This window comes from Trichosurus vulpecula, chromosome 4 (assembly GCF_011100635.1).
Source record: "Trichosurus vulpecula isolate mTriVul1 chromosome 4, mTriVul1.pri, whole genome shotgun sequence".
Taxonomy (NCBI): domain Eukaryota; kingdom Metazoa; phylum Chordata; class Mammalia; order Diprotodontia; family Phalangeridae; genus Trichosurus; species Trichosurus vulpecula.
Genome location: NC_050576.1, coordinates 297216360 through 297234857, shown reverse-complemented (window position 1 = coordinate 297234857; position 18498 = coordinate 297216360). Strand labels below are relative to the sequence as shown.

The following is an 18498-nucleotide window of genomic DNA, read 5'->3' as shown; positions in this document are numbered from 1 at the left end:
GAGGGCCTCGGTGGCCTGGAATGTCCCAGCTTCCTCACAGGTATTTGTGAGGGAAGCTGCCCACTTTCTGTGTCTGGCTGCCAGGGTACGGTCTGTAGGACAGGTGCTCAAACTGTACCTGCCCCAGGCTGGCACTGACCTATTTTCAGTCAAAATATTCTGGTTTGGGTTTGACATTGAAATATTTAATTCAATTCAGAAGTATAAATTTGAATTGAATTCCAATTCAGATATATGAGGATGACATTCTCTTCTTGAAATCTTTAATAATGTAGTAAAACTGCACAGATTTTTCCATTGGTTGATTGAGACCATTACTCTCCTTAACGGCAACAATTTTGTCAGAATACTCAGGGAGAAGTATTATCTGAGGAATGAAAGTATGTTTTAAAAATATTATTTAATTTTTTTCCAAATGATTATAGTTGTAGCAAGTCTTATAAATTAAAATAATTGTTGAAATTGATGAAAAGTATACTGGTTGCAATTTTTCTTTAAAAAAATTCATTCGATCACTTAACTGGTTAATCCCCCAAAGTGAGCAACAGAGGGCATGTCTCCCATCATTAAAAGTGCAAATTACCTGGGCCTCACTGGAGTAACAATCTTTGTACTTGGTGGAGTAAATACTACAGTTGTGTTGGTTTCAAAACTAATGTGTTATGTTACTTTGGTACATGTAGATTAAGTTTTTAAATTAAGGCATAGGTCTTTTAAAGAAAAACAAGCAAACAAACAAAAATCAGAGGCAGGTTCAGTAAAACAGGGAACCCAGACTGAGATTGAATTAAACATTGTTTTTGTCCTTTGTTCTCAAAGGGAACATGACAATCAGGGAATGATGAAGTGACTTGCAGTTGACTTGGATTTGAGTGAGGGAGGGCTGTGCAAGGTCACCAGTCCCACTTTCTCCTCCAAGGCCATCTGGGTCCAGTGGCCTGATATTCATCAGAATGACTGGAGATGGCCCAGGATGTAATGGGAGATCCTGGCCCTTTTAGGCTAAGGTCTTCAGGTTCTCACTTTGAGTGAGGTAACACCCATTCACTGAATTCACCGAATTAAACATTACCCAGACAGAAAACTGCCCATCAGTATTCCACTTCGTTGACAGGGCGGGCAGATATATTTTTTTAAGGAATTTCTGACACGGCCATTATGTTATTGTACTCCAGATAAACAAACATCAGACCTGTGGACCTGATGATGTGATACCTGTGCCCTCCTCGACCCTCCTCTTTACTTCAACATCTCTTCTTTTCTCTCTTAACTGTCTTGGGAGAGCATGAACAGGGGAAGCAGTTGGATGCCTGTTTTTAATTGGGTCCTCTCTCCTTGAAAGAAGATTGTCTCCTGGCCCATTTCAATCCTAGTAATCTGGAGAACAAGGTATATGGAGGAAAGATGGTTGTGGAATCATAGTCTCTAGGAATATATGCTCAGTTCTTCCTCTTGTTCTGTTGGCAAATGCCTAGGGTTTTGTAGGGAAGTAGCATTATATTCATTCAGCCACCACCCAAACCATTACCTTCTGCTAGTCACACTGACTTGCTCTTCCCTACCTGAGCCAACACTTCTAGGTCTTTCAGGCTCCTAATCCCTGGAAGTTAGTCTATTATTACCCTAGAGGCCAACCCAGTTGACTGGGGATACTATGCTCCTACGTGACCCATTATATTTCTAATTTTGGCCCTACTCATGCTTCCATTTTGTTTTATTCCATCTAGCCAGCCCATCTCATGATTTGCCTACCATCAGTGACCTGTTCCTTCCCCACCTAGACCCCTCTTCCCTTTCTGCCTTCCCAGAACAAAACTCTCTTTCCTGTTGACCACTCCCCTAATATGACTTGTATTCCCCGGCTATAATGCAAACTTCATGACTTAAAGAACTGTTTTTTTTTTATTTTAATGGAAATTTGTCCCCAATTCTTGGCACAATTTTTGGCACACAGTAAGCACTTAATAAGCGCTTTTTCAATGCATTCATTTTATGAGTACTCAGCTACTTTTGTATAAATTAAGAAATACTATGAAAACCCCTTCTCATCCTGCCCTCCCCACAAAAAAAGTCTCTTAAATTTCTTTTATCCCTGCTTGAAATTGCACCATTCATTCATTCATTTACTTATTTGCTTGTTTGTTTATTTAATTTCAAAATGTGGTGTCCCCTTCAAGTGTGGGTAGTTAAACATTAAATTCATTTATACTTTTAATATCCAGAAATAAGATTTTGATTGAAGAGAAGAGGGTTAAAAATCATAGCTTTAGAATCATAAACTCTTAAACTTGGAGGGGATCACAGATATTATCTGAGCCACTGCCATCATTTTACATATAAAGCTCAGAGAGCGTTAGGAACTTAGCTGAGGTTACAAAGGATCGAATGACAGAGATTAGACCCAGAACCAGCATCTTCTGAATTATATAGGTTTGTTTTGCTTCTCTTGGTGAGAATACAAGTGTTTTGGGTAGAGAGAGATTAGCTTTGAAAAGGAGAGTTAGAGATTCCTTTTGTTATAAGGGCTAGTTCTCTGGGAAGGATGACAGAAAGAGTGGGAAATATAGGTGATGGAAAACAAAAGTTATCAATAAAATTAAAAAAGAAAAGAATGACAGGAGGGTGTCTCACAACATTGCTGAGTCTAATTTCCCATTAGTTTTGCCTGAAGCCAGCTCTGGAGTACGTGTCTTTCTTATACAGGGTGTTCCTAAAGTCTGGACACATAGGAAATGTGCAGTTATTGCATCAAGTTCATGTCAGTCTTGCAAAGTTCATCAACCTTTGCATCACACATGATGGAAATTGTATTGAAGATGTTATTTGCTAATATTCCAATTAAAATGTGGAAAATTTCATTCATTTCATTTCTTGAAAGTATACATTTTTGCCTGTGTGTCCAAACTTTAGGAACACCCTGTAGTTCATAGACCTTTTCAAATAGGAGGCTGCAACAAGGGATTTGGTTACTATTGCTTGAGATTAAAGTGGAAGTATATTTCCAACAGATTATTTAACTGGAGATAAGATTTCTCTTTCTTCACCCAAGTTTTTTAATCTTAACTTTCTTTTCCTCCTTTTGATCCGATATCTGACACAGGCTTCCTGTAGTGAATGGAGCAAGTCGTCGTACAGATTTTTGCCAGGAAAACTGTGCTTGCTTATATAGATAGTACAATCATTTTTAAATTAGAAAATAAGAGGGAATACAGTGAAGGGACTCAGAAGAGTGCCTTTTTTTAAAAAATGGGAAGTTCTACAATAGATAATAAATGGTTTTATCCACACATATAATATACAATACAGATTTTTTTTTTTGGTTCAGACTTGTGATTTCATCCCCATAGGGAACTCTCTATGTGGCAACTCATTTGACCAGTGCTGATCAGCAGCTATTCTGTAACTCAGTTGTAAAATTGTCTGGGGCACTGAGAGGTTAAGAAATTTGCCTGGTATCTTACAGCCAAACCATTAATTATCAGAGGTTTGACCTGAAGCCAATATTTCTGACTCCAAGGTGTATAGAATGCTGAACCTGGAGTTAGGAAGATCTAAGTTCAGATGTAGCCTCATAGTTCTGATTGACAGGGAGAACTGAGTTCAAATCCTCATTTTGTAGCTATGTGACCTGTGCAAACCAATTAACTTCTGCCTCAGTTTCCTTATATGTAAAATGAAAATAATTACAGTACCTACTTTTCAGGGTTATTGTAAAGCTGTAAGCACTAAGCAAAATTTTATCAGATCTTTCCAAGCTCTTTTATTTACACCGCTGTACCTGGTCACATATAGAGTCAGATTACTGTCATGTCAACAATTGGTGTTTTACATAAATGTATACTTTTAAAAGATTCTCAATATCATAAATAGAGTTTTGTTACATTGTGGGACTAAAATTCTTTCCAAGGAAATACATCTCCTAGGTTATACCAATAGGAAAATAATTGAACAAATTTGCACAAAGAAATGTAAAGAACTCATTTACCCCAAAAAAATCAGGTAGGTATATACACCTGTGTTCATTGGCATGAGGGGGGCATGGTTCTTGAAAAAAAAATTTAATATTTTCTTAATTAGCTGTATTATGAGGCTGTTGCTGCTGCTGCTGCGTATTTTAAAATGGTAATAGAAACCAGAATTGTCTGTATTGTTGAAGGTTACCCATGCTGTTCTCTTAGGAGTGAAACCAATTTATCTGAAGTTTCTAAAGGCACATGGGGATTTTTGGTTTCAAGAGGAATGAGGAAGACTGATTTTTATCCTACTTAGTGCATTTTGACTAAAATCTGTGAAAATTACAGCTGCTGCATGCTTGTTTTTTGTACTGATGAAGATGCTAATGTAATTCTGCTAATTTTTCAAATCCTGATTAAACACTCCAAGCTAGCTGTCAGAAATATATTAAAGAAGAGATCCTATTTTGAAACCTTTGTTTAAAGTGGCATAAAATTAGCACACAAAGCCAACCAGTATTTAGTGGCAGGCAGCTTGATGCATGTATTAAAATGACATTTTGCAATGTTTCACTCTCTTCCCAAAGTGAGAAAGTGTTTTGCCCGACTTGTGAAATGATGGTAACTTCACGTTCTTGTTTAGATTTAATTGTGTTTTGTTAAGATTTAAGACAAATTATCCCAGTCTTATATTTGTAGGATACTGTTTATTTTATTTATGTTTTAATTCAGGGTTTTAGTAATTTCTAGGATATTTACGAGGCTTGTGGACCGGAGGGGATGGTGGGACAAAAAAAGCCTTGTTAAGTCTCAACAGTTAAACTGACTGAGCTCAAGATAGCAAAGGTGAATTTCCTAACAATAACATTGTTCATGAGACATGCAATTACAGCAATCACATATTTCTTAGTGGTGTAATTAGTAATCCAAAATACTCCACATATAAATGCAGGTGAATCTTGGTAGTAAGGGAATGCAGGTTAAGCTCATCCTCCCCAAAGGCTGCTGTCTAAACTTTATGGGGGCTCTGGGGACAGAGGTCAAAGGTGTAGATGGCAAGATGACAGAGTACTGAATTATTCAGTATAGCAGGGGAAAACCTTTGTCAAGATTTAACCTCCACTACTTATATTGATGGAATACACAAATTAAGTCATTTCTGGTATTTATTAAAATGTCCTTTTGTCACTGTAGAAACCAAAGACATTGACAAATTGTTTAAATAGTGGGAGGCCCAATAGAACATATTATATTCATTTTATGATAGGAGCACTAAAGATACCACAGATTCTCACAAGATCACACGATTATACATTTAGATCTGCAAGGTACCTCAGCTCCCCTCATTTTAAGATCAGTAAGCTGAATCTCAAAAAGGTCAAAAGTGACTTGCCCAAGGTCACACAGCCAGCAAATGTCAGAGGTAAACTTTAAACCCAGGTCTTCCCAATTCTGTGGCCCGCATTTTATTGATTAGTCTTATAGAAGGTTTCCTAACATATCCAAAAGAGTTGGTGTGCCTTGGTCTAACTCATGAAAACATAGGTGAAAATTACATCTCTAATATATTTGAGACTAATACTTTTTTAGTTCCTCTGTTAACTGTCTGATGAAGAGAGGATAAAAGATGGTGAGAAGGATGAATCAGTCACGAATAACACAAATTCTTTGTACTGTAACAGTTTTTTTTTCTTTTTAGTAGTATAGACATTGATGAAAAAGTATGCCTCTGAATGCCACTCTTATGATCTCTGCAATGGTTCAGAATATATGTTATTCAGACTTTATAGAATTGGTTTGGTTATACACATCCCCCTTGAACTTTCTTTGGGGGGACTATTTTTTTAAAGCTGTTCTTAGCATCTCCACTTCAGTAGAGGAAAAAAAAGTCTAAAACTCAAGTCAATTATTTTTGCTTCTTGCTTACAATAGTAGAGGGGAAATGTTGAGGAAAAGTTCAGAATTTGGAATAGCATGGGATTTGAGGATTAGAGATGGATATACTTCCACACTCAACACAAGTAAGCCACAATAAAAGAGATCAGCTCGGGCACCCCAGCATCAGGGGCGTGTCTTTTTACCTTCTCCTCCCAGGCCCTTCAGACTATGTCCTTACCTGGTACTTTCTGCTTACCAACAGTTGTAGGTCAACATGATCAGTAGCACACCAACTCTGCTCCAAGCTAGTGTCTCTAATTCCATGTCTGAACAGAAATAATGATACAGTCAGTCTAGGAAGGCAGCCTTGAAAAGATAGAAGATGATACAGTCAGCTCTGAAAAGATAGAACAGGTCCTAGGAAAGATAGCCCAGCCACTAGAGTTTCTCTCTTTGTACTCCAGTATGCTTTCCTCTGATACCAAGAGGGAAGGGGGGAGCCCTGTCCATCCCCACTGTTCATCTTTCAAAGCCTGAAGGGGATGAATGATGAATGTGATATAGTGGGCATAAGGAAGACCTGCATACTAAGGAAAATCCTCCTGTAGGAATTTCAATAATTTAGTATCTATCAAAGTTAACAGGTTCCTCTTTGACACTATGGATAACCCTTCCAGGGTCAAGCCTACTAGTTTTTCTGTGAATCTGTAGATCAGGTGACCAAAACCCAAATTCTGTGAGACTGGGAATTTTAATTGGAAGTGTTATTATTGAGTCATTTCAGTCATGTCTGACTCTGTGCTGCCATTCTTGACAGAGATACTGAAGTAGTTTGCTATTTCCTTCTCCAGCTTATTTTACAGATGAGGAGATTGAGACAAACAGTGCTAAGTGACTTGCCCAGGGTCGAATGACTAGTAAGTGTCCGAGGCTGGATTTGAACTCAGGAGATGAGTCTTATTGGTTCTAAGCCCAGCACTCTATCATACACTGCACCACCTTGAATGATAATTTTGGAGAGTGGGCTATTTTAGGACGAACATGCTTTGTATAACATACAGTTTTCTGTAGCAAGAGGAATCTTAAAGGAGTTGGATGGAGGTTGTATAGGATCAGAGGGAGCTTGAGGAATTCCAAGAGGGGAGAGGAGTTTAGAAAGCAAAGAGAAAGGAAGCCAAAATAATCTTTGCCAACTTTGCAGTTTCCCGAGGGTGCTGGTAACCCTAGGAACCCTTTGTGTCTTCTGCACTTTCCCTTAAATTTTTTATTCAGATGTATCCATGTAAATATCAAATAGCATATTGCATCAGTTCAAGTATTAGAAAATATTTACACTGAATTGTGTCTCTAGTTAATCAGTATAACTCACAACTGTCACACTGGGAATGTCAGTTGGGTATCCTAAGAGTAAGGCAAAATATTGGGTAATATTTTTTATGGGACAGAATAATTACAAAATTCATAGAATATGCTTTCATTTATGTGCCTCTTTGAAAGAGAATCATTTGTTAGTTTAAGGCCATTCTCATTGATTAAAAGTAGCTGTAAATAAGTGCTGACTGAGTTTGGAACCCTGATGTAAAAGGTAAAAATAGATGAACAAGAAATATGCATGTGAAATTGCAAATACTGGTAAGCTTAATCATAGCTGTTATTAGATTTAATCAAACTATAGCAACATAGTAAAAACAATCAGTTAACCTTGACAATAGAATAGTGAACATTAATTTATTCTTTCCCGCTGCTGGCATTAGTTAGTGTATAGCCACTCCTAACTGAAGAAATATGATTAAAAATTCAGAAATACGGAAAGCCTTTTATTAAAGAAATCTATATGACCTCAAATTCAGGAGTGTTCTAAAATTTTGATGCTTGCTTTGATATATTATTAGTTCTGTTCTCTCATGGGTGTGGGAACCCTACTGAATGAATGAATTAAGCATCTAAGGGTATAGATTAGATCATAACCCATTCGTTGGGAGTGTTTTGCTATGGAAAAAATGTGAGTTCAGTTGTTAGAACTTGTGCTAGAATCCTTGCTCTGCTACTCTTTGATATTGGGCTAGTCACTTAATATCTTTGGTCCTCAGTTTCTTCATCTGTAAAGTAGGAAGGTGGAATCAGGTAATTTCAAAAGTCCATTATAGCTGTAAAACTGATGCTGTGATAACTTTTCATCGTATTTAATTTTTAGCTATGTCCTCCTGTGGCTATATGGCTAATGACTCCTCCAGAGAAGTGGTAAATCAATAAGAGGTAGAGATTCTCTAGGTCTTTTAAGATTTTTTGAATGCTAATAAAACATTCACTATGTCTATATATCTTGCTATTGATACATGACTGATTCACTTCCTTATTTTGTCATTGTATTTCATGAATTAATGGCTTATGCAATAGGGTCCCCACACCCATGAGAGCACAGATCCCTTAATACATCAAAGTGAGCATTAGAATTTTAGACAGTTCAGAATCTGAGGTCATATATATTTCTTTAGTTAAAGGCTTCCAATATTTCTGAATCATGCATCCTACAATGACCTTTTGGGTGATTTACATTTTGATACTTCAATGACCATCACCAGAAAAATTCACTGATTGTGTCATATGGCATCACTGGAAGGATATCAGAGATAATGATGATCAGAGTGATAATAACTGGCAGATTTGTTGCTCATTAAGCTTTGGAAAGGTGTGAGCCTTGCAATAACTTCTACTACTGGTATTTATTATCTTCATTTCCAGAGGAGTAGACTGAAGCTCACAGGAGTTAAATGACTTGTCCATGATAATATACCCAGTAAATATCAGACTTGGGATTTGGACCGAAGTCTTTCCTAACTTTCAATCCTGGGCTCTTTCCACTGCAATCTACTGTCCTTGAAAACATGGGCTTTGGTGACAGTGACTGGCATTGTTGAAAGGGCTATGCAGTTCTCTAAATGTAGTCTAGCCAATTTCTTCTGTTATTTTACTCTAGATAGACTCAGCAAAAATCATCTGTCTGCAGTGCCTATTCAAGATTTATGCATCAGTAAACCAACTCAGTGACATGCTTATTCATCGTCAGATCATAATATGAACAATTTGCATTTGACATTATATTCCCTACATAGTATTGATAAGGGATCATTGAACAAAGTTCTTAGTGGCTCAATCATCTAAGAAGTCTTATGTAATCTAAATGTATATGTGGGACATACTTTATTGGAAGAATACTCTTGTGGCTACATTTTGCTCTATTCAATAATTATTGTCAATAAACATTTATTAAGCACTGACTTTTTGCCAGGCACTGTGCTGAGTGTTGATTGTACAAATAAGATAAAAAGACAGTCCTTGTCATCAAGGAACTTAAAATCTAATGGAAGAACACAGATACCACACAAAGGGAAACTGAAAAATGGATGGTACCAGGTTGGAGGGAAATAACGTGCTCTGTCTCTTACATCAGTTGTACAGATACAAGATAGTAATTATTAAACTACCTTGGAAAGAAAACCTAAAAAAATTAAATGCCACTTAAAATTTACCAGTTTTGTGACTATTTAAAATTTTGACAGCATATCTCTCATTAAGATTCTACTACCAGCTCCCCAATCTTCATGTACCAGAGGTTTAAGTTATCATGATTTCAATACTCTAGATACTATCAGGAGTTAAAAAAATCCCTCCCCCACAATACTGGCATAAATGCTTGCCAATTGTAAAAAAGATTTTAGATAAATAAAAAATGCTTTAAGGTATTAACGATTTAATAACCTATTATTTGCCTAGTTGATTGGTATATTGTTATGATTATTATTCATATGTATTGGATTTCAACGATGTGGCATGTATTCATATGTGTTGGATTTCAACATTGTGTAGTGCTGACATTCTAATTATGCTACAGGTCTAGTGACAAATACAACATTTCCATGTTGTTCCTTTATTGATTGTTCTTGTCAGCATTTGAGATGTTTAAAGAAACATAACATACTGTTTTTTGCCCGTAGATTAGAAGAATGTCAGTGTAGTGATTATTTTGTATTAGAGTAATCTTTTGATTACTAATCTATTTAAGTCTTATCTTAAAAAGCCATTTATCAGTACTACCAATTACAGAACAGAAAATTTGTAGTCTTCATACTAAGAAAATTAAAAAAAAAACTTTGGGACTATCATTTTTCTCTTGAATAGAGAAGGGTTCTTGGATTTCACAATTAAAGAAGTCTCTGTGCTGGAAATGAGCAGTCAATTATGAAAATTATTTTTGAATAGTTAATTTGCATATCCCTAATTATATGTGCTCCTTTTGAAAGGCTGAAGTTGGTATTTATGATGTTTTGATTGATTAATAATGCAATTGTGTTATTAATATTGTTGCCAACAAGGTGCCCTTATAAATGGGGTTTTGAGCAGCTTTTCTAACTAAGTATTTTAAATAATACTTAGATTTGCTTTATGTACAGGGTGATGAAAGACCGAATTCCCATTAGTTAGCGTATTTTTCCTTTAAAATGTGACATTCAAGTTACCTTTACAGAGTATCTGTCTAAAGTAAATTGACTCATACTTAGAATGTTAATTGTTTATCTAATATTTTAAAGTAAAAAAATCATCCATCATTAGGACAAATCAGTATAAAATACAGTGCTTACAAAGCTTATCTTCTTCTAGCTTTTGACTCTATTTCAAGTTTGAATTTCATCAGATTTACATATATGTTATTATTCTGGTTAGTAATTATCATGGCACAGAATTTAATGTTCTTGGAATAACCACTTAATTGGTATTTGATTTTTTAAAGCATAAAATATCACAGAATCTTATATTAGGAAGGGACCTCAGAAAGTACCTAGTCCAAATGGTAAGTCAAAAAAGAATTCCCCCCAAAAAACCCTCCCCCAAGAAAAAAAAAAGAAATCCCCTCTACAACATACCTATAAGAGGTCTCAAGCTCATTATTGAATAAATAAATGTCATCTTCAAAGGCTGTGTAGCGTTAGATTCTGTTCTAGGAGAAACCTTTCACAGATAAGAATCTCATAACAGTAGAACTAGTAGAGATCCCATACAATGTCTAGTCCAACCTTAAGCTACATAGAGGGAACACATTAGTATATTATCCAAGATAATATAAGTTATCATTTAAAGAATACGCATTAGATTCTGTCCCTGCTTGGCCTCAGGGAAGTTGCTATATAATTTGGGGAAGGAAACTGGTATACTACAATATATATAAATATGTATCTTTCTTGTTTAAGAATCTGTGATTTCATCTGTTTAGGGAAAACTTTATGTAGAGAGTCCCTGTATGATATTGACAGTGAAGCACGTGTAGTTTTATAGTTTTAGATACCTGAGAGGCTTAAGGGGGGGGGGTGGCTTTTTAACCTTTCTGTGGTCAAATATCTGTCATGTATCAAAGCAGAATTTTAAATCTGGGTTTTCTTTAATCCAAGGACTAAGTCTTCCATCTATGATAGCAAATATTTACACATTCATTAATAAAAATGTATTGAGCCATGTTCCTTGTGGGGGTAAAAACAATGCCCATAGCATGGCTCCTACCCTCATGTGGACTCTGGTCTAATAGGGAAGATCATTTCCTTCTACATTTATTAATCATTTGCAGTAGGTAGAATGCAGAGCTTGGCACAGGGGGAGACACAAAATTGGACAAGCCAATTTGGGCCCTCATGAAGATGACATAGTAGGAAAGTGGGACACATACACAAATAATTATAATACAAAATTCAGTAAGAAAGTGTGAATATAAAGTACCATTAGTTTAGAGGAGAGTATGATTTCTCACTTGGTGAGAAGAGTGGTGGTTTCATGGAGATGTTATTTGAACTGGGTCATGGAGCATGGGCAGGAGTTGGATAATATAATTGTGGTACCTCTTTTGGAAGGCAATATCATTTTGTTGGGTTTTTTTGGACAGGACCAGTGAGGAAACTCCCTCTGCCATTGCGGATCACTCTCTGCTCTGCAACATTTAGTCTTAGTTGCTAAAAACAAGATTAGTTTAAGTATTTTGCCTAGGTCATACAACATGCATGTGTCAGAGGCAACCCTTGAACCCTGTCTTGCTGTACATAATTACTAATTATAATTATTTTTCTTAAATTAAACTTTTTTTTTAATCAGCCAAATCTACCTTCTCTTTCTCCAACCTTACTTCCCACATGCAAAAGAAGAGAAAGAAAAAACAAAACATGTATAGTCAGGCAAAACAAATTGGCATATTGACCATGTCCAAAACACTATATCTCATTCTTCACTCTGAATCGTTTACCTTTCTAACAGGTCATAGGTGACATGTTTCATCATTAGTCCTCTGGAATCTTGATTGGTTATTACACTGATCAGAGTTCATAATTCTTTCTGTTATTTGTCTTTACTATACTGTTGTCATTGAATAAATTGTTCTCATGGTTCTACTCGTTCTGCATCAGTTTATATTCAGTTTCCCCAGTTTCCTCTGAAACCATCCCCTTCATCATTTTTTTTACAACACAATAGTAGTCCATCACATTTATTAGTTTATAACTAATTCAATCATTCCCCAATTTATGGGTATCTCTTCTTTCTCCCTTCTATTTCCCTGTTGAATGAAATGTATTGCTGTACGCAACTCTATGAGTATATGTGTGTTTTCTCTCCTTTAACGAGTTCAAATAAGAGTGAGGTTCGAGTGTTAGCTGCTCCCCCAACCCACCTTGTTTCTATAGATGTCTACTTAAAGTATTCTCCCCACTCCAATTATAATTAGAATGTAAGGAATCTATCATCCTTCCCCTGTTGTCTTTGGGATCTATCCCATACTGTTCTCCCTGCCCTCCCTCCCACTCCTAAAACATTGATTGCCTTCTTTTCATTATCTGACTTCTCAAAGCCCACTTTGGTGCTTCAGGTTGACCCTCTCTGGGCAGCACCTTTCTTGAGCCACCTTTCTTCGCATCCCCCATTCCCCCTACCTGCCATTTCCTTAGAGCACTATTAGTTTTGTTTTAACCTAATGAGTGTGATAATTTAATTTATACTGTGTGGTGTTAATGTGATTAAAGATCTTCCCCACCCATTTAATAGGTCTCAGGTGGAACTAGTTAAGGGAAGCTTGATTAGATGAGGCTTCTTTGTAGGCAGGCACACACCCTTTTGCTGATTATATGTGAAGCCCTAAGAGAAGGATACATACATACATACATACATACATACATGTGTGTATATATATGTATATATACACACATATATGTGTGTATGTATGTATATATGTGTATATATATACATATATACACACACACATACATATATATATATATATATATATGTATGTGTGTGTGTGTGTGTGTGTGTGTGTGTGTGTGTGTATACCCTGAAGGTAGCCGTTAAGCTTGGAGACTGAGAACTAGAAGAGACGGAGAGATGGAAAGATAGAGAACTGCAAGGGCTATCAGAACTGCAAGCTCTCAGAACTTTGGGAGAAGAAGACTCGTAGGTGTTTATTATAAGTTCGTGCAAGAAAGATTTTTTAGACAAGTGAGGCCTTGTGTCACCATTTAATCATATCTCATAAAAAGCCCACTTCTAGGACCAACCCTGGTGACCTAGTAGCAAAATTTCTTCCCCTACCTCTCCACTTTTTTTTAGAGTCTCTAATAAATTTTGGAGTCAGAACACTCAGGTTTAAATATAGCCTCGGATAGTGAAAGAGCAGCATGTCTTTGGCCAAATTATTTAATTTCCTGGGTCTTAGTTTCCTCATCTGTAAAATGAGATTGTGAGACTAGATCATCTGTCACATAGCTTCTAGCTACAGATTTGTCTTTTTTTTTAAGGATGATATTTTTAGGAGCCTTACATAAGGAATAGCATTTATTGAACCTGTCATGATATAACTAAAAAGAGCAGTGGTCTTGGAATCAGAAGACTTGAGTTTAAGGCCCAGCTCCCTACTAGCTCTAGGAACTTGGTCATCACCAAAGTTTGCTCATATGGAAAATGTGGATAACATTACACATATTTATCTACTTCACAAGTCTGTTGTAAGGACCTAATTAAATAATCAGTTTCAAAAGCTTTATAATCCTAAAGAACCTTATAAATGTGAGATATCATTATTGTTATTATTAGATAATATCAAAGATAGATATTATATGATTATATATTATATAATATAGGAATATATAAGTATAATATTAAAAGTATATAACATATTACCTTAATATAATATAGTAATATATAATATAGATATTATTATTATTATTATTATTATTAGAATACCAAAATCTTTTCTCTAGTTTTAAAAAATTCAAAGAAAGGTTTTCTCCTAATTTATAGGCGGACGAAGAAAGTTGTAAAGAGCGCAGAGACCCATTCAAAGAACAAGGAGTCATAGAGAAGTAAGGAATTCAGCGAGCATTTTAGGGGCCTTTATAAAGGTTCTGAGGACCTTCTTCATCTAAAACCAATAGAAAAATTGAATTAGAATTGGTGGTTGAAATAAAAGTTGAAATAAAATATATACTGTGTAAAATAACTCCATTTTATTGCTTTATTTATAGCTGATTGCTGTGTTTGATGAACAAGAATTGGTTCCTAAGGTTGAGAGCCCCAGTGGAAACCTAACAGAGAGCCACAGTCCAGATCCTTTTGATGCAGAAGTGGCTACCCAGCTGGCTGCCTTTAAGCCCATTGGCGGAGAAATTGAAGTAACTACTTCTGCTCTGAAATTAGGTATGTATGTGCACTAGGTGTGCTGCCTACAATGTCTGAAATGACTACTTGGTATAGAAGAGGAATTTATATTAGACTGTGCTTCAGTTATATGCCTTTCTTTATAGCCATTTACCTTGTTTTCTTTAAAAGAAATAATTTCCTCTTCATTTCCGTCCCTCTAAAATGACCATTTACATGTTTGGTTCTGATGATGTTTAGGGGACAGTAGAAAGCCTTTGCCCTTTTCATCTTTCTCATGAATTATTACAACAATCTCTTAATTAGTTTCTCTGCCTCAAGTCTCCACCGTCTCCCATCCATTTTTCACATAGTTGCTAATACGATTTTCCTAAAACACAGATAAGTCTGATCATGCCATTTTCCTACTCAGTACATTCACATGGCTCCCTATTTCTTCTAAGATCAAATATAAACTTATCTGACTTTTAAAATGCTTCACAAACTTCACAAAACATTCCATTTTTCTTTTATATTACTTGCATTCCTGCATGCTACAGTGGAGGGAAACTGAGGTAAATGTTCTCCACAAAGAACACTCTGGCTTCTGTCTTTGTGCCTTTCCACACTGGCTGTACCCCTTGCCAGCATCCTTGACATCTCCTCCTAGAATCCTTGGTTTCCTTCAAAACCTGGCTACATAAGGCTTCCCTGATTCCCATAGCTCTTAGTGCCTCCCCTAAGTGGTGTAAGATAGCGTGCCAGATCTAGAGTTAGGAAGACTCTTCTTCCTGAGTTCAACTCTGGCCTCAGACACTTACCAGCTGTGTGACTCTGGGCAAGTCACTTAACCCTATTTGCCTCAGTTTCCTCATCTGTAAAATGAACTGGTGAAGAAAATAGCAAACAACTCTAGTATCTTTACCAAGAAAACCACAAAAGTGGTCACAAAGAGTTATAAATGACTGAAAAGTGACTAAACAAAGAACAGCAAAACTACTCAGATTAACAGAAGAGGAATAGAATACTTAGATAACCCTATCTTAGGAAAAGAAATTAAACATGCCGTCAGTGAGCTCCCTAAAAAAAATTCCTTAGGCCCAGGTGGATTTACAAGTGAACTCTGCCAAATATTTAAGGAATAATTAGTCCCAATATTATATAATTTAAAAAATAGATAAAGAAGAACTCTTACTAAATTCCTTTTGATGGTTTGATATGGTTTGAATACCTATTCCAGAGAGAGCAAAAACTGAAAAAGAAAACTATAGACTGATTTACTTAATGAGTATCAGTGCAAATATTTTAAATAAAATACTAGCCAGGAGATTATAGCAATACATCACAAAGATCATACATTATGTCCAGCCAGGCTTTATACAAGGAATTCAGGACTAGTTCAAAATTAGGAAAGCTATCAGCATAATTGACCATATCAGTAACAGAAATGACAAAAATGCGATTGTATGTTCCATCTATATCATACCATCCTATCAATAGATGCAGAAAAAGCCTTTGACAAAGTACAATACCTATTCCTATTAAAAACACTAAAAAGCATAGGAATAAATGGGACTTTTCTTAAAATGGTAAATAGAATCTATCTAAAACTAAGAGTAAACATCATCTGTAATGAGGACAAACTTGAAGCCTTCCCAGTAAGGTCAGGGATGAAACAAGGATGTCCGTTATCAATATCATCCTAGAAATGCTAGAGAAGCAGCTAGATGGTGCAGTGAGTAAAGCACAGGACCTGGAGTCAGGAAGACCTGAGTTCAAATCCAGCCTCAGACACTTGACACACTTACTAGCTGCATGACCTTGGGCAAGCCACTTAACCCCAATTGCTTTGCCTTCTCCCATCTAAATAAAAATTAAAAAAAAATGCTAGAACAAAGAATTGAAGAAATTAGAATAGATGATGAGGAAACAAAACTATCACTTTTTGCAGATGACATGATGGTGTATACTTAGAGGACCCTGGAAAATCAACCAAAAATTAGTTTAGATAATTAACAGCCTCAGTAAATTTGCAGGATATAAAATAAAACCCACACAAATCACCAGCATTCCTATATGCTAGTGACCAATCCCAGCTGGAAGAGATAGAAAGAGAAATTCCATTTTAGATAACTGCAGACGATATGAAATACTTAGGAGTCTACCTACCAATTCAAACAGTGATTATATGAACACAGTTTTGAACAAAACAAAACAAAAAATGTTTTCACACAAATAAAGACAGAACTAAACAATTGGAGAAATGTGAATTGCTCATGGGTAGGTCAAGCCAATATAATAAAAATGACAGTTCTACTTTAATTTATTTATTCGTTGCCATTCCAATTAAACTACCAAAATTATTTTATAGACCTAGAAAAAACAGTAGCAGAATTCATTTGGAAAAAGAAGAGGAGGTCAAGAATATTAAGGAAATCATTGAAAAAAATGTTAATCAAGAAGGGTTGGCAGTCCAAGATTTCAAATTAAATTACAAAGCAGTAATCATCAAAACTATCTGGTTCTGGCTATAAATTGAGTGGCAGATCAGTGGAATAGATTAGGTACACAGTATACAGTAATGATCATTGAAAAACCTACAGATCCAAACATTTGACAAAAAATACTGAGAAAAGTGGGAAACAGTTTGACAGAAATTAAGCATAGGCAAGTATCTAATACCATATGCCAAGATTAGGTCAAAATGGGTAATTCAGACATAAAAAGTGATATAAATGAATTAAGGCTATATGGAAAAATGTACCTGTCAGATCTATGAACAGGGGAAAAGGTTTTGACCAAACAAGAGTTAAAGGGGATTACAGGAAGTAAGACAGATAATTTTGATTACATGTAATTTAAAAGCTTTTGCACCAACAAAACTGACACAGCCAAAATTAGAAGGGAAACAGGAAATGGTGGGGGTAAAGAACTTTGAAACAAATTTCTCTGATAAAGGCTTCATTACCCAAATATATAGGGAGCTGAGACAAATTTAGAAAAATAAGGGACATTCCCTGGTGGATAAATGGCCAAAGGATATAACTGGGCAGTTTTTAAGTAAAGATATCAAAACTATCGATAGTCCTATGAAAAAATGCTCTAAAACACTATTGATTAGAGAAATGAAAATTAAAAGAACTCTGAGATACTGCCTCACACCTGTTTGATTAGCTAAAATGACAGGAAAAGAAAATGAGAAATGCTGGAAGGGTTGTGGGAAAATTGGGACATTAATGCGTTGTAGATGGAGTTGTGAACTAGTCCAGCTATTCTGGAAAACAATCAAAAGGCTATAAAACATACACTTTGACCCTCATTGTTGCAGGGCCCAAGGGTCTAATTAGGGATCTAGATCATCATTTCAAAGTCCCTTCAGTGCTGAGGCATATGTGTCAACAGAAATGTCAAGGGCATCTCAGCTCAACTCTGTTTTTACTCTATGAAATGGCTCCTGGAAACCCATCACCCGTACATACTCCACAGGGGTCCAACATGTTTCCATTGACTTAAATGCATTTGTGTAGGTAGTGGTAAAGTGGTTAGAGTGCCAGGTCAAGAGTAGGAAAGACTCATCTTTGTGAGTTCAAATCAGATATTTACTAGCTGTATGTCCCTGCGCAAGTCACTTAATCCTGTTTGCCTCAGTTCCTTATCTGTAAAATGAGCTGGAGAAGGAAATGGCAAACCACTCCAGTTCCTTTGCCAAGAAAATCCCAAATAGGGTCACGAAGAGTCCACTCCACTGAAAGGACTGAGTAACATATGTGTCTCTGCTGGTAGAATAAAAACTCCCCGAAGGCAAGAACTTTTTCATTTTTGGTTTTTTTTTTCATTCCTAGCATCTAGCATAACTACTGGCACTTGGTAGGTGGTTGATAAATCCTCCTCAGTTGATTGATTTTCAGCAGCACACTAAAGACTAAAGTACTGATCGTTAGGAGTCTACCAATATGATAAATCGAAAAAGGTTTTCATGTAGTTTAGTTCACCTCCTTAAAAC

At 36.0% G+C, this 18498-nt stretch overlaps 1 protein-coding gene across 2 annotated transcripts in view; it reads left to right on the top strand.

Annotated features, from left to right (window-relative positions):
• The window catches only part of PARD3B (par-3 family cell polarity regulator beta), a 1291066-nt gene that overhangs the window by 499005 nt on the left and 773563 nt on the right, over positions 1 to 18498 (top strand). For both annotated transcript variants that reach the window (XM_036754801.1, XM_036754802.1), the window contains exon 3: positions 14384 to 14555. In XM_036754801.1, coding sequence (XP_036610696.1) covers positions 14384 to 14555 — 172 coding nt within the window. The remainder of the gene's footprint in view (positions 1 to 14383; positions 14556 to 18498) is intronic.